This window comes from Zea mays, chromosome 9 (assembly GCF_902167145.1).
Source record: "Zea mays cultivar B73 chromosome 9, Zm-B73-REFERENCE-NAM-5.0, whole genome shotgun sequence".
In the NCBI taxonomy this organism is placed as follows: domain Eukaryota; kingdom Viridiplantae; phylum Streptophyta; class Magnoliopsida; order Poales; family Poaceae; genus Zea; species Zea mays.
Window position 1 is genome coordinate 99,586,896 of NC_050104.1, and position 13,253 is coordinate 99,600,148.

General features: G+C 45.3%; 1 protein-coding gene across 1 annotated transcript; it reads left to right on the forward strand.

The window, feature by feature from the left end:
• The first annotated feature begins 6,725 nt into the window (after positions 1 to 6,725).
• On the forward strand, positions 6,726 to 8,315 carry LOC109942302 (uncharacterized). The gene is made up of 2 exons (XM_020544200.3): positions 6,726 to 7,227; positions 7,756 to 8,315. Exons 1-2 carry the CDS (start codon positions 7,109 to 7,111, stop codon positions 8,075 to 8,077), a joined length of 441 nt encoding a protein of 146 aa, XP_020399789.1. The 5' UTR covers positions 6,726 to 7,108; the 3' UTR covers positions 8,078 to 8,315.
• Positions 8,316 to 13,253: the final 4,938 nt, after the last annotated feature.

The window sequence follows — 13,253 nt, forward strand, 5'->3', positions numbered from 1 at the left end:
GTGACATGAATTCTCCCGTTGACAAACGGACAGCCTGTATTAATTTGACCAGCAGCCGCAGCCCACAGGTGCCAGAGCTATAGGCGGCGTCGGCGAGAGCTTCGATCACCGTGACTCGGATCCGATGCTTCACTGTGCCTGATGAAGACGAAACCGGGCGGCGAGGCGACGGTAAGGGCGCCGTGTGACCGCCGTCGCGGGCCAGCCCGATGGAGACCCGGTGCCGTCGCCGCGTCAGCGGGCCTGGCCTGTGTTGTGAGCAACGGAGAACGGCAAGTGCGGGGAATATCTTTTTTATCTAACGGCCATGGGCATGGCGACTAGAGGGGCACGGCGACCTGGTATGGTACGTGGATGGGCTCGTAGATGTGTTTGGTTGCTTTCACGATGTCGCATGAAATGAAAAAACAAAATCTGACACGGAAACTCTTCACTAGAAGTGTTAACAACCTTCAATCACATGAACACAACGGCCACCGCCAAAGCAATGGTATAAATCCGATTATGCATACAGCTAGTATAGAGAGATGGAGTTTGGGGAGAAGCAAGCAAAGGGATGAAGATGAAGGTGAAGAAGCATAAGAAACACATCTCAGCACGAAGAGGAGAGACACCAAACGGTGCCACACCCGGATTTAAGAACAAATCGAATCTAAGGGCAAATCCAGATACATCTCACGTATGAGTGAAGATCAAATTTCTCATATATGACGACTCAGTGCAGAAAACAATATCACTTCTTTATGACATGATACAATTTATGTACGAAGTAACTAAATAAAATACACCATATGACAACGATGATCCTCCACAATCACAGTTGACTAGGAGACGACGGTTTAGACTTCTCCAAACTCATCATAAAAGTCCTCTTTCGGTGGTACCTGCTCTTGACCTAGTGTGATTATAGCAAAGGTAAGCTCACATGCGGTCATCGCTCAGCAAGTGTGGTAAAAATGTAGTGTAAGGCTTACCAAGGAATGTAGTTGAGTTTGAGCATTGCTTTTAAATTTTATTGGTCAAAATTTTATTAGCGATTACTAAGTATAAGTAAATGCCACCCAATTAAGTAAGAGATCATAGATCAAATTCTCACAATGCAATGCATGCCAAGTTAACTTTACTTCCATCATTTAATCATGTGAGAGGCCCGAGCCGCTCTTGACTGTGAGCATAGCTGATGTATCAGTTATACACTCTGCAAAGGTTGCACATCTTTACCTACAAGTCGTGTTCCCCTTTCCCCTTGGGTTGTACGGACCCTGAAACATTCCGAAGGTGAGTTGGCGAGGGCACACTACAAGGTCTTTACAAAGTTCCACTAGCATGAGAAAATTAAACTCGCTACGGTTTTAGGCAGAGGGGGTATAGGAATCCCTCGTCCAAAAACTTATCATAGACAGATCAACCTGATAACCTCCCTATACTTGCGGCAACTCCTCCTCGCTTGCCCTTTCAGGTAAGGTTCTCACACACTAGCTTCGCTAATTAATTAGCTAAGGGTATCCAATTCTACCCTTGTGGTAGCATTGTTGTCTTGGGTGAGAACATGATCATAAAGATTGTTAGGTCAAAGAATATGATTAAGGACACAACTTGTCTTTGACTTATGATAATCTGTTGTTCATAATCTTCAAATATGTTGATCTTCAGACAGGGCTAGCTCTAGCCATAGGCCAGAGGGGCGACTGCCTAGGGCCCCTCAATTCAAGGGCCCAAAAAAAATTTACACATAATATATACTAATATTCTTGTAGCACTGATATTGCAAAAAAATTACAAATGTTGCAGTAACTTTATCAAATGTTTTGATGTCGCATCGAAGATTCTTCACTTCATTGTAATTGCATGCTGATACCTAAATATCTCTATTGCATATCAAATTTTATTAACCATATGTGTGGTTGTAGCTTGAGTTGGAAAAAATTCTCAAAAATCACGCTGATTATTTTATCATTTTACTACTTTTATATTTTTCCATTAAAGTATATTTTTAGTGATATATAGTTTATATATTAAAAGCCATGTGCTTTAAATAACTAGAGGAAGCCTGGTCTAACGATCGAGTCGGACCATCCTAGGGCGTGTTTGGTTCGGCTTTTTTCTGAATAGCTTTTCTGAAAAGCTGGCTGTGGGGAAAAACTGGCTGTTGAGAAAAGCTGGTGGTTAGAATTTAGGTGTTTGGTTCGCTAGCTGTGCAGAAAAGTTGTTCGTTAGAATCTACGTGTTTGGATAATCAGATTCTCATATTGCAGATTCTGTTCGAACAAACGATAAACTTGAACCCAGAACCAACAAAAGGTCATTACACAATAATTAGTGGAGTTGATTACATCATAAGTACCGTTACATTGACATAGTTAACTACGACACTAATGCATTAGCAATTGCATCTCGAAAAGCACTCATGTCTAACTCATCAGATGTGCTACTACTACTCTCACCTGTAGGTACATCATGACTGAGGCTATTAGGTCCTAGTTCATCAAAGTCTCTATCGTGTAGAGCACTTTCTCTAATGAAGTTATGCAATGTCATACAAGCAATAATTATCTTGGATTGTTTGGTAAGCGAAAAAGAAGGGAGACTTAATAGCACTCTCCACTTCATTTTAAGCACCCCAAATGATCGCTCTATAACATTGCGTAGCGAAGAGTGTGCATAGTTGAATACTTCTTTGCTCCCAATAGGTTGCCTCACATTTTGCCATTCCAAAATGTGGTACTTCTGACCCTTATAAGGTGCAAGGTACCCCTTTCTATTTGGATAGCATGAATCGACAAGATAGTATTTACCTGCACAAACATGAAATACAAAAGTTAAATACTTAAGACATAAATTAATACCGTAAGATAAAAAAGTACAACAAATTTATATACCTTCCGGTGGATGGGGGAACCTGTCTGCATAAGTTATCAAAGTATCTTGTAATACTCTAGTGTCATGTACGGATCCTGGCCATCCTGTGACAACAAATGTAAACCTCATATCGAAGTCACAAACGACCATTACATTCTGCGATGCGTAACCGTGCCGGCCAATATATTTGGCTTGCTCCGAGGCCGGGACTGACGCTGGAAAGTGACTACCATCAATTGCTCCTATGCAATCCTTGAAGTTTGGCCAAAATCTCGCCTCTCGCAAACGAGGATGAATCTCGATGAAATTTGGGTCTTTGGGCTTGATTATGTCAGATGACATCTTATACAGTGCATTAAGGACTTCACTATACTTGCGACTAATTGTTTCCAAGGAGTGACCAAACTTATTCCTTATCTGCCTAAATGATTGTGGACCCCCACATGCCCACAAGAAAATGCCTAGAGCTTCCATAGTACTCACACCCTGGCTTGGAAGCAGACCATAATTTTCCACCAATGTATCATGCAATCGTCTAAAAACAGTTTGTCGCATGCGAAACATGTTGAAGCAGTCGTTACTATTCTCCAACGTTCTCTCAACCCATTGAATACCAGTTTCAACCATTGTTCTTCTAGGAACCTGACTGAAAGGTCTGCCCCAAATGTCTACAGCATATAGAGCAACAAGCAATTCTGCATCTCTGTCATCCATTTCATGATCATATGTGTGTGCAGCAGGGTCACACATCTGCATGCACACAAACAACAGCCACATATTCATATGTAACCACAATTTATAAGGCACATATTAATGTAGAAGCACAGTTTACAAGCCACATATTCATGTATCATAGGTGACAGAAAGTTCATAGATTCACATTGTTCACAAACTTACAACTCTGATTATTGAAATACACGTTCAACTCGAATATTTGGAAAATTGTTTGAAAGGGAAAATGATGCGTACGAAAAGTTTATGTTCTAAGACGACAATCCTCATCAAAGTGAAACGACATGACTCATAAAACAGACACAACTAACATAATACTCAACATAAGCCTCTGTTGTCGGACGACCAGCATCTAATTGGACTTTTTAAGATATATCTCGTAAGCTTTGCGAAGCCAAGCGTTCCTTCCTTCTTCTGTCTTCAGTGATGCAAATACATCTATATACTTTTTCTCAATCAACAGATGAGTGGCAAACAAATGTAGGTCGCTGCCTTCTGGTGATCCATCATCGATAACTTGTTGCAACTGCGCAATAACCTCAACACGAACTGGGTCCGTGTCAGCAGAGGTAATGGACTTGTTAGTGGTCATTGAACGCGACTCAAAAGCCTCCACTAGGCGTTTCATGTACTCTTCCCTCGAATCTTTTTTCTTCTTTGGTTTAGGAGAATCATGCCGCATCTTACGCTTCCCAGTCGCATTTGTGCATGGGTCAGGTGTGTTGTTTTCACCCCCACCTAAAGTGGCTTCCAAATGATCATCAGATGATGAATTAGCATCCTCGACGCCAGGAACAAGGGTTCTTTCATTTGTGCAGACAATGGGTCCAAACATAACCTTTAGCTCGTCCTCATTCTCTAGGGGGCTGTTTTGAACATAATACAACCTGGCATTGCCTGCAGCAACATGGTAGTTCCTAGTTTCAGATGGCCAATACTATTGTTAGTCTACAAAAAAAAGATCTACTTACTTCATTTTGCTTAGCCCACCACTCATCTGGCGCACTGATTGAACCAGTATGAGGGTCTCGACCAAGACCTGTAGCCCTTTCATTAAGAGTTTTCCACTGTGTGAACATTCTCTTTAAGGAGTCCCACCTATTCTTCATTTGATCCCTGGTGTAAGTGCGACCAGTGCGTTCCTTAAACTTCCTTATGAGGTTAGCATACCCTTCTGCATTAAGAAAGTGTTGTGGCCTGTTCCGGGCATTGACCTCTTCTACACAAATTTCTCTGTAAATTTTTGTTGCTCTACTATCCCACTTTGCAATCACTTTGCCAGACTTGTCCATCTAGTGCAAAACAAGTGTAGAGTTTTGAAAATACGTAGTGGTCTCGGATTAAGAAGAAAACAAAAACAACACTGAACTGACCATAATAACATAAGGTAGTACCATAAGTAGTAAAATTTGGATTTCCTTAATTACACAAAGACAACGTTAATTAAAGAGGTACTGGACACAAAAGGACAGGGAAGACATTTACACCAGCCCATTAAGCAAAAGCCTGATCATATCCCTGTTTCACTAAGTCCTTACTACAAGCCGAACCAAGTTCTAACTAAAGGAAGGCATCTGATCGCAGTCATATTCAATTCCCCAAAACCTTTCGAAGTGCTCGGCAAAGTCCCAGTCTGGACTAAGGTTGTCTTCACCAGGGGGTGGTGAGGACAACTCTGAGGGTTCGTAGTTGCTCTCAAGCTGGTGGGTTACGTTGTTGACCTTGTCCAAATACTCTTGGAAAACCAGAGAATCTTGCTCCATCATGCAAGCAATGTCCTCCAATGCTACACGAAGTTTGGTAGCGTCAAAGGAGGTCAACCCGCGTCCTGGACGGATTGTTTCCCGAGCTACGGAATAAATCTTGTCTGCAATCTCTTGCATCCTTCCAATTGCCTTGTCGGCTATGGAGTCTGCTGAATCCATCTGATGTGGATTTAGGTGGTTAGTGAACTAGACAAGGGGACAATCTACTAACTTCCATTTATTCACATGATTTGTGTGCTAAGATGGACAAACTTTGGTTGAAGGTACTAACATACATGTAGTAACTAACACAGTATGAACTCAACCCTGAACATACAAAAGGTTGTGACAAACAAAGTAATAAAGACCCCGAGTAAACCATACAAACTACAGGTAGTAACTAACAAAGTATGAACTAATCCGTCAACAAATAATAGTGACACAACAGATGAATGGTATCCCAATTAAACCATAAACAAAAATTGGCTCAGCACCTGTTGACAGTAAAGTGCGCAACAAATTGAGTATCACATTACCTTGGTTGCACTGGATCTTGGAACCGAAGAAGAAGACCTCCGAGTTGATACGGATATCTAAAGGCGACAATGCACAAAAAATTAGTTTAGTACGTCGATCCATAACAGTAATGATGCACTGAATAAACTGGAGATCAGTCGGTAGTGGTTCAGCCTAAACAAATAGCAAACGGGGCAGGACGAACCCTAGCAACACGAGAGGAGGGGGCGGCGAGGGTCGGGATCGAGGCGAGGTACACCGTACCTGGGAAGATGACGACGCGACGTGGGGGAGCAGTGGAACCTTCACGACGAAGTAGCGGCGCCGGTGTGGGTGCGGTAACCCTAGCGACAGTAAAGGGTCAACGAATGTCCGAGGCGGTGGCGGTGAATGAGAGGGTCCGGATGGAGGAGAGAGCCCGTACCTGCGAAGACGAAGACGGGGGGAGAGGTTCCTTCGCGACGGGGCTGCGGCGCCGACGTGGGTGCGCGAACCCTAGAAAAGATGGGAATGAGACGCGGCGTAGGGGAACAGACGGTTGGGATGGAGGAGTTCGCGGATGGAGGTCGGCCATACCTGCGAAGACGACGGCGGCGGCGCGTTGGGTGCGCGGTGGCGGTGCGTGCTTGGGCGAGTACCGTAGCGAAGTGGACAGACTTCTATCTGAAGCCAAGTGAAGGCCGCTTCCAGCGGACCGTGCGCGGGGGGCTTCTTACCAAAGCGCGTCGAGCAGAAGCCGCGCCAAAATCTGAGTGTTTGCTTCTAGCTTCTGCTTCTGGCGGCCAGAAGCCGACCAGAAGCTGAACCAAACAGCCACCTAATCATTCCCAACCAAACCGTAATAGACCTTTATTTGGTTTCTCATTTAAAAGCCCATTAATTCACGTTTCTTTACCCTAACATTTTCACCGCTCCAACGCAGTCATCGTTGTTTTCTCGAATCTGGCCATCCTCATCTACCTCGCAGCGTCGGTGCCCTATCTTCTGTTCCTTCTCTTTCCCGTGCTCGGCGCGCAGGCGGCGGCCCCATCTTTCGCTTCCTCCCTTCCTCCACCACCACTCACCCCTTGATCCGTTCCGCCTCCTAAATCCGGCGATGCCAAGCAACCCCACTCATGTCGTTCTCAAAACCCTACCTGACTAATCCATCTAATTACAAGGTTGTCGGCTTTGCGTTGGGAGCACCGGGTCAGGGGACGGGCAAAGGATCAGATCGACAGCCGCACGAGCATTGAGCAATATGGCTGCTATGTAGGATGCAACTGGACATCACCGTCCGCCCGTCTAGCTGTTGCTGCGGAAGTCCCGATGCTTCATGCCACCGTGATGGTGGCTGGTTGATCTCTGTCAGTTTCTACTACTACTTTAATGATGGGTAAGAGATTAGGTGGTTGTACTATACCAAAGATTAATGTGTTTTACTGGCCGTCAAGTTTCCCTTAAATTAATGCCTAATTGCATTTGTTGGGGTTACATACTAATGCCTTGAAAGGATTGTGTAATATTCCAAAATATTGTGTTCATTTTCATAAGTAAAATTTGATTGGGTGAAGTTGATTTTCACATATATTTGAGATATGTTTAGAAAAGCCTTGATGAACTTGGTTATTTAGTATAGTTCGGCTTCACAAATCACAATGTTTAGAATCTTTTTATACGCATGGGGCTTATATGATGAATCTTCATTGCTCCACTACTATTTGACATAAAATATGTTTAGAATGTTTTTTATAATTGGGCTTTCACAATGTTTAGATTCTTTTATTCTTATAATGTATGTTTTTATGACACATACTCATAGTTTTTACCATCAGTTGCTAATGATCCTTCAGTTCATTAACGAACTTTTAGGTGGTTGTGCTTGATCGGTGGTGTTCTCATGCCTTTTGTTTTATGTCTGTAGGATATCAAAAGCAGCGAAGAGGCCTGGGCTTTCAATAACTAGAGAAAGCCAGTGCTCAATGGTGCCATCCGGTTTAGCCGCACCAGGTTCAGACGGCTATAAAAGACCCCCAGGCCACCAAGGATTAGGTTTCAGCGGTGGTGGTGGTTCCCTCGGGCGGGTGAGAGGGACAGCGGTGTCCTCGGGCGTGCGAGCGACGACGCTCCCAAGGGCTAGCAGCGGTGGCGCGTTGAGGCGAGCGACCGGGGGCGACGCTCCTATAGCTGGCGGGCAAGCATCGACGGCGCTCCCGAACCGGACGAGCGGCGGCGGCGCACCCTAGGCCCGATGGTGACGGCGGTCGCGCGAGGCGCGGTAGGCTTCGACAACAGCGACAATGGATCTTGAAGGAGTGCACGTGGCGGCAGATTCCAGAGGCGCGTGTGTAGGAAACGGGTGACGCTTAAGAGGGGGGGTGAATTAGGACTTCTAAAACTTTATTCTTCTAGGCCACAATTAAATCCCTAGAGCAAAAACCTATGCAAGTAATCAAACTAGAATGTGCAAACTAGGTTTTGTCTAAGTGTTGCTATCTCTACCGCAAAGGCTAAGTTTCAATCTACACTAGATAAGTATGAATACAAGATTGAAACTTAAATGCTTAATATAAATGCGGAAACTTAAAGAGCAAAGTAGAGAAGCAAACTCTCGTGGATGATGCCGATATTTTTACCGAGGTATCCGGAACAGTGCAAGGTCCCGACTAATCCTCGTTGGTGCCCCTATGCAAAGGGAAGCCCACGTGAGGGCCAAGCACCTCGGTCGAGTAACTCCGTAGAGAGTCGCGGGCCTTCTCCACGGGCAAGTGGTGAGAGCACCTAGAGGGGGGGGGGTGAATAGGTGATCCTGTAAAACTTAAACTTATAGCCACAAAAACTTGGTTAATCGTTAGCACAATAATTGCCAAGTGGCTAGAGAGGAGCCAAGACACAATAACCACAAGAAATCAATCACAGAGATGACACGGTGGTTATCCCGTGGTTCGGCCAAGTACAAAACTTGCCTACTCCACGTTGTGGCGTCCCAACGGACGAGAGTTGCACTCAACTCCTCTCAAGTGATCCAATGATCAACTTGAATACCACGGTGTTCTTCTTTACTTTGATCTTTTCCCGTTTGCGAGGAATCTCCACAACTTGGAGTCTCTCGCCCTTACAATTGAGTTTCACAAAGAAGCACGGAGTAAGGGAGGGAAGCAACACACACAAATCCACAGCAAAATGCGCACACACACGGCCAAGAAACGAGCTCAAAAGACTATCTCAAAGTTCACACTAGAACGAGCTCGAATCACTGAGAATGACAAACGAATGCGCAAGGACTGAGTGTGGATGATCAAGAATGCTCTAAGGTTGCTTGGGTATCTTCTCCATGCGCCTAGGGGTCCCTTTTATAGCCCCAAGGCAGCTAGGAGCCGTTGAGAGCAAATCTGGAAGGCCATCCTTGCCTTCTGTCGTCGGGTGCACCGGACAGTCCGGTGCACACCGGACAGTGTCCGGTGCCCGATTTATTTCCTTAAACAGCGCAGCCGACCGTTGCCGACCGTTGCAGATCTGGCGCACCGGACAGTCCGGTGTGCACCGGACAGTCCGGTGCCTCCTTCCGACCGTTGGCCAGACCACGTGTCGCGCGCAGATTCCGCAGCCGACCGTTGGCTCGGCCGACCGTTGGCTCACCGGACAGTCCGGTGCACACCGGACAGTCCGGTGAATTTTAGCCGTACGCCGTCGGCAAATTCCCGAGAGCAGCCTCTTCGCCCGAGGCAGCCTGGCGCACCGGACACTGTTCGGTGAACCACCGGACAGTCCGGTGCCCCAGACCGAAACAGCCTGTTGGCTGTACACAGCCAACATTCTCCTTTTCTTCTTCTCTCTGTTTCTAACACTTAGACAAATATATTAGTACACAAAACCAATGTACTAAGGCTTAGAAACATACCTTTACTTGTGATTTGCACTTTGTTCATCCATGGGCATAGATTCACATTTAAGCACTTGTGTTGGCACTTAATCACCAAAATACTTAGAAATGGCCCAAAGGCACATTTCCCTTTCAATCTCCCCCTTTTTGGTGATTTATGCCAACACAACATAAAGCAACTAAAACAAGTGCAAAATCACTTCAAATAGAACTCAAATCTATTTTGATTCACTTTTGGCATATATGGATCATCCTTTGCCACCACTTGGTTTGTTTTTGCAAATCAAACTCAAATCTCTATCTCTAAGTCAAACACACATGTTGAAGCACAAAGAGAGTCATTCCAAAAGAGATTGATCAAAGATTTCAAAAACTCCCCCTTTTTCCCATAATCACTACTTCTCCCCACAAGAAGCCAACTTTTGACAAAAGAGACAATGCTAGAGTTATTCTACTATTTTCAAAGTTTCTCAAGTGGTAGCTGATCCATTTATTGCTTTGGCCTTTATTTTCTCCCCCTTTGGCATCAAGCACCAAAACAGGATCAATCTTGGCCCTTTAACCCCATTGCCTCACCAAAATCTTCAATAAGAATACAAAGGCAATAAGAGTTCATGAGATGGACTTGGAATAAGTTACCCTCTCATCGGAGTGCAGTGGAAGTCTTTCATGGTCCAAGTCCACCGTTTCCCTTTCAATTCTCCTTTGAGACTAAATCAAGCAAACTCAAGCATATAGTTAGTCTCAAAGGGTCAAGTTGTAACACATCTCCCCCTAAACATGTGCATCACTTTGCAACGGACTTGTGAGGTCCAGGGAGTGTTTGTACAACTTGAGCACCACAATAAGCAACAAAATGCAGAATGAACATGATCAAAGGCATAAACACATGTATGCTATAATTCAATCCAAGTTCCGCGAATCTAAGACATTTAGCTCACTACGCAGCCTGCAAAAGGTCTTCTCATCTAGAGGCTTGGTAAAGATATCGGCTAGCTGGTTCTCGGTGCTAACATGAAACACTTCGATATCCCCCTTTTGCTGGTGGTCTCTCAAAAAGTGATGCCAGATGTCTATGTGCTTTGTGCGGCTGTGCTCAACAGGATTTTCGGCCATGCGGATAGCACTCTCATTATCACATAGGAGTGGGACTTTGCTCAGATTGTAGCCAAAGTCCCTGAGGGTTTGCCTCATCCAAAGTAGTTGCGCGCAACACTGTCCTGCGGCAACGTACTCGGCCTCAGCGGTGGATAGGGCAACGAAGGTTTGTTTCTTAGAGTTCCATGACACCAGGGACCTTCCTAAGAATTGGCACGTCCCCGATGTACTCTTCCTATCGACCTTACATCCAGCATAGTCGGAGTCTGAGTATCCAATCAAGTCAAAGGTAGACCCCTTTGGATACCAGAGCCCGAAGCAAGGCGTAGCAACTAAATACCTCAGAATTCGCTTCACCACCACTAAGTGACACTCCTTAGGATCAGATTGAAATCTAGCACACATGCATACGCTAAGCATAATATCCGGTCTACTAGCACATAAATAAAGCAAAGAACCTATCATGGACCGGTATGCTTTTTGATCAACGGACTTACCTCCTTTGTTGAGGTCGGTGTGTCCGTCGGTTCCCATCGGAGTCTTTGCGGGCTTGGCATCCTTCATCCCAAACCGCTTTAGCAGATCTTGCGTGTACTTCGTTTGGGAGATGAAGGTGCCGTCCTTGAGTTGCTTCACTTGGAACCCAAGGAAGTAGTTCAACTCGCCCATCATCGACATCTCGAATTTCTGCGTCATCACCCTGCTAAACTCTTCACAAGACTTTTGGTTAGTAGAACCAAATATTATGTCATCGACATAAATTTGGCACACAAACAAATCACCATCACATGTCTTTGTAAAAAGAGTTGGATCGGCTTTCCCAACCTTGAAAGCATTAACAATTAGAAAGTCTCTGAGGCATTCATACCATGCTCTTGGGGCTTGCTTAAGTCCATAGAGCGCCTTAGAGAGCTTACACACATGGTCGGGGTACCGATCATCCTCGAAGCCAGGGGGTTGCTCCACATACACCTCCTCCTTGATTGGCCCGTTGAGGAAAGCGCTCTTCACATCCATTTGGTACAACCTGAAAGAATGATGAGCGGCATATGCTAGCAAGATACGAATTGATTCTAGCCTAGCCACAGGAGCAAAAGTCTCCTCGAAATCCAAACCTGCGACTTGGGCATAACCTTTTGCCACAAGTCGAGCCTTGTTCATCGTCACCACTCCGTGCTCGTCTTGTTTGTTGCGGAACACCCACTTGGTTCCCACAACATTTTGCTTAGGACGAGGCACCAGCGTCCAAACTTCATTCCTCTTGAAGTTATTGAGCTCCTCTTGCATGGCCAACACCCAGTCCGGATCTAGCAAGGCCTCTTCTACCCTGAAAGGCTCAATAGAAGAGACAAAGGAGTAATGTTCACAAAAATTAACTAATCGAGACCGAGTAGTTACTCCCTTGCTAATGTCACCCAGAATTTGGTCGACGGGATGATCCCTTTGAATCATCGCTCGAACTTGGGTTGGAGGTGCCGGTTCCGCTTCTTCCTCCATCACATAATCATCTTGTGCTCCCCCTTGATCACACGCCTCCTGTTGATGAACCTGTTCATCATCTTGAGTTGGGGAATGCACCGTTGTTGAGGAAGAAGGTTGATCTCGTTCATCTTGTTCCTGTGGCCGCACTTCTCCAATCGCCATGGTTCGTATAGCGGCCGTCGGAACTTCTTCTTCATCTACATCATCATAATAAACAACTTGCTCTCTTGGAGAGCCATTAGTCTCATCAAATACAACGTCGCTAGAGACTTCAACCAAACCCGATGATTTGTTGAAGACTCTATACGCCTTTGTATTTGAGTCATAACCTAACAAAAACCCTTCTACAGCTTTGGGAGCAAATTTGGAATTTCTACCTTTCTTCACTAGAATGTAGCACTTGCTCCCAAATACACGAAAGTAAGATACATTGGGTTTGTTACCGGTTAGTAGCTCATATGACGTCTTCTTGAGGAGGCGATGAAGGTAGACCCTGTTGATGGCGTGGCAAGCCGTGTTCACGGCTTCCGTCCAAAAGCACTCGGGGGTCTTGAACTCTCCTATCATCGTCCTTGCCATGTCAATGAGCGTCCTGTTCTTCCTCTCTACCACACCATTTTGCTGTGGTGTGTAGGGAGCGGAGAACTCGTGCTTGATCCCTTCCTCTTCAAGGAACTCCTCCACTTGAAGGTTCTTGAACTCGGACCCATTGTCGCTCCTTATCTTCTTTACTTTGAGCTCAAACTCATTTTGAGCTCTCCTGAGGAAGCGCTTGAGGGTCCCTTGGGTTTCAGACTTATCCTGCAAAAAGAACACCCAAGTGAAGCGGGAAAAGTCATCAACAATAACTAGACCATACTTACTTCCTCCCATGCTCAGATAGGTGACGGGTCCGAAGAGATCCATATGCAGCAACTCCAGGGGTCTTGAAGTGGTCATCACATTCTTGCTGTGATGCG

Bases quoted from the DNA above. Each gene is read 5' to 3' on its own strand.
- LOC109942302 (XM_020544200.3), top strand. From the start codon at position 7,109: ATGCAACTGGACATCACCGTCCGCCCGTCTAGCTGTTGCTGCGGAAGT. The intron at 7,228-7,755 runs GTAAGAGATTAG...TTATGTCTGTAG, and splicing joins TACTACTACTTTAATGATGG to GATATCAAAAGCAGCGAAGA.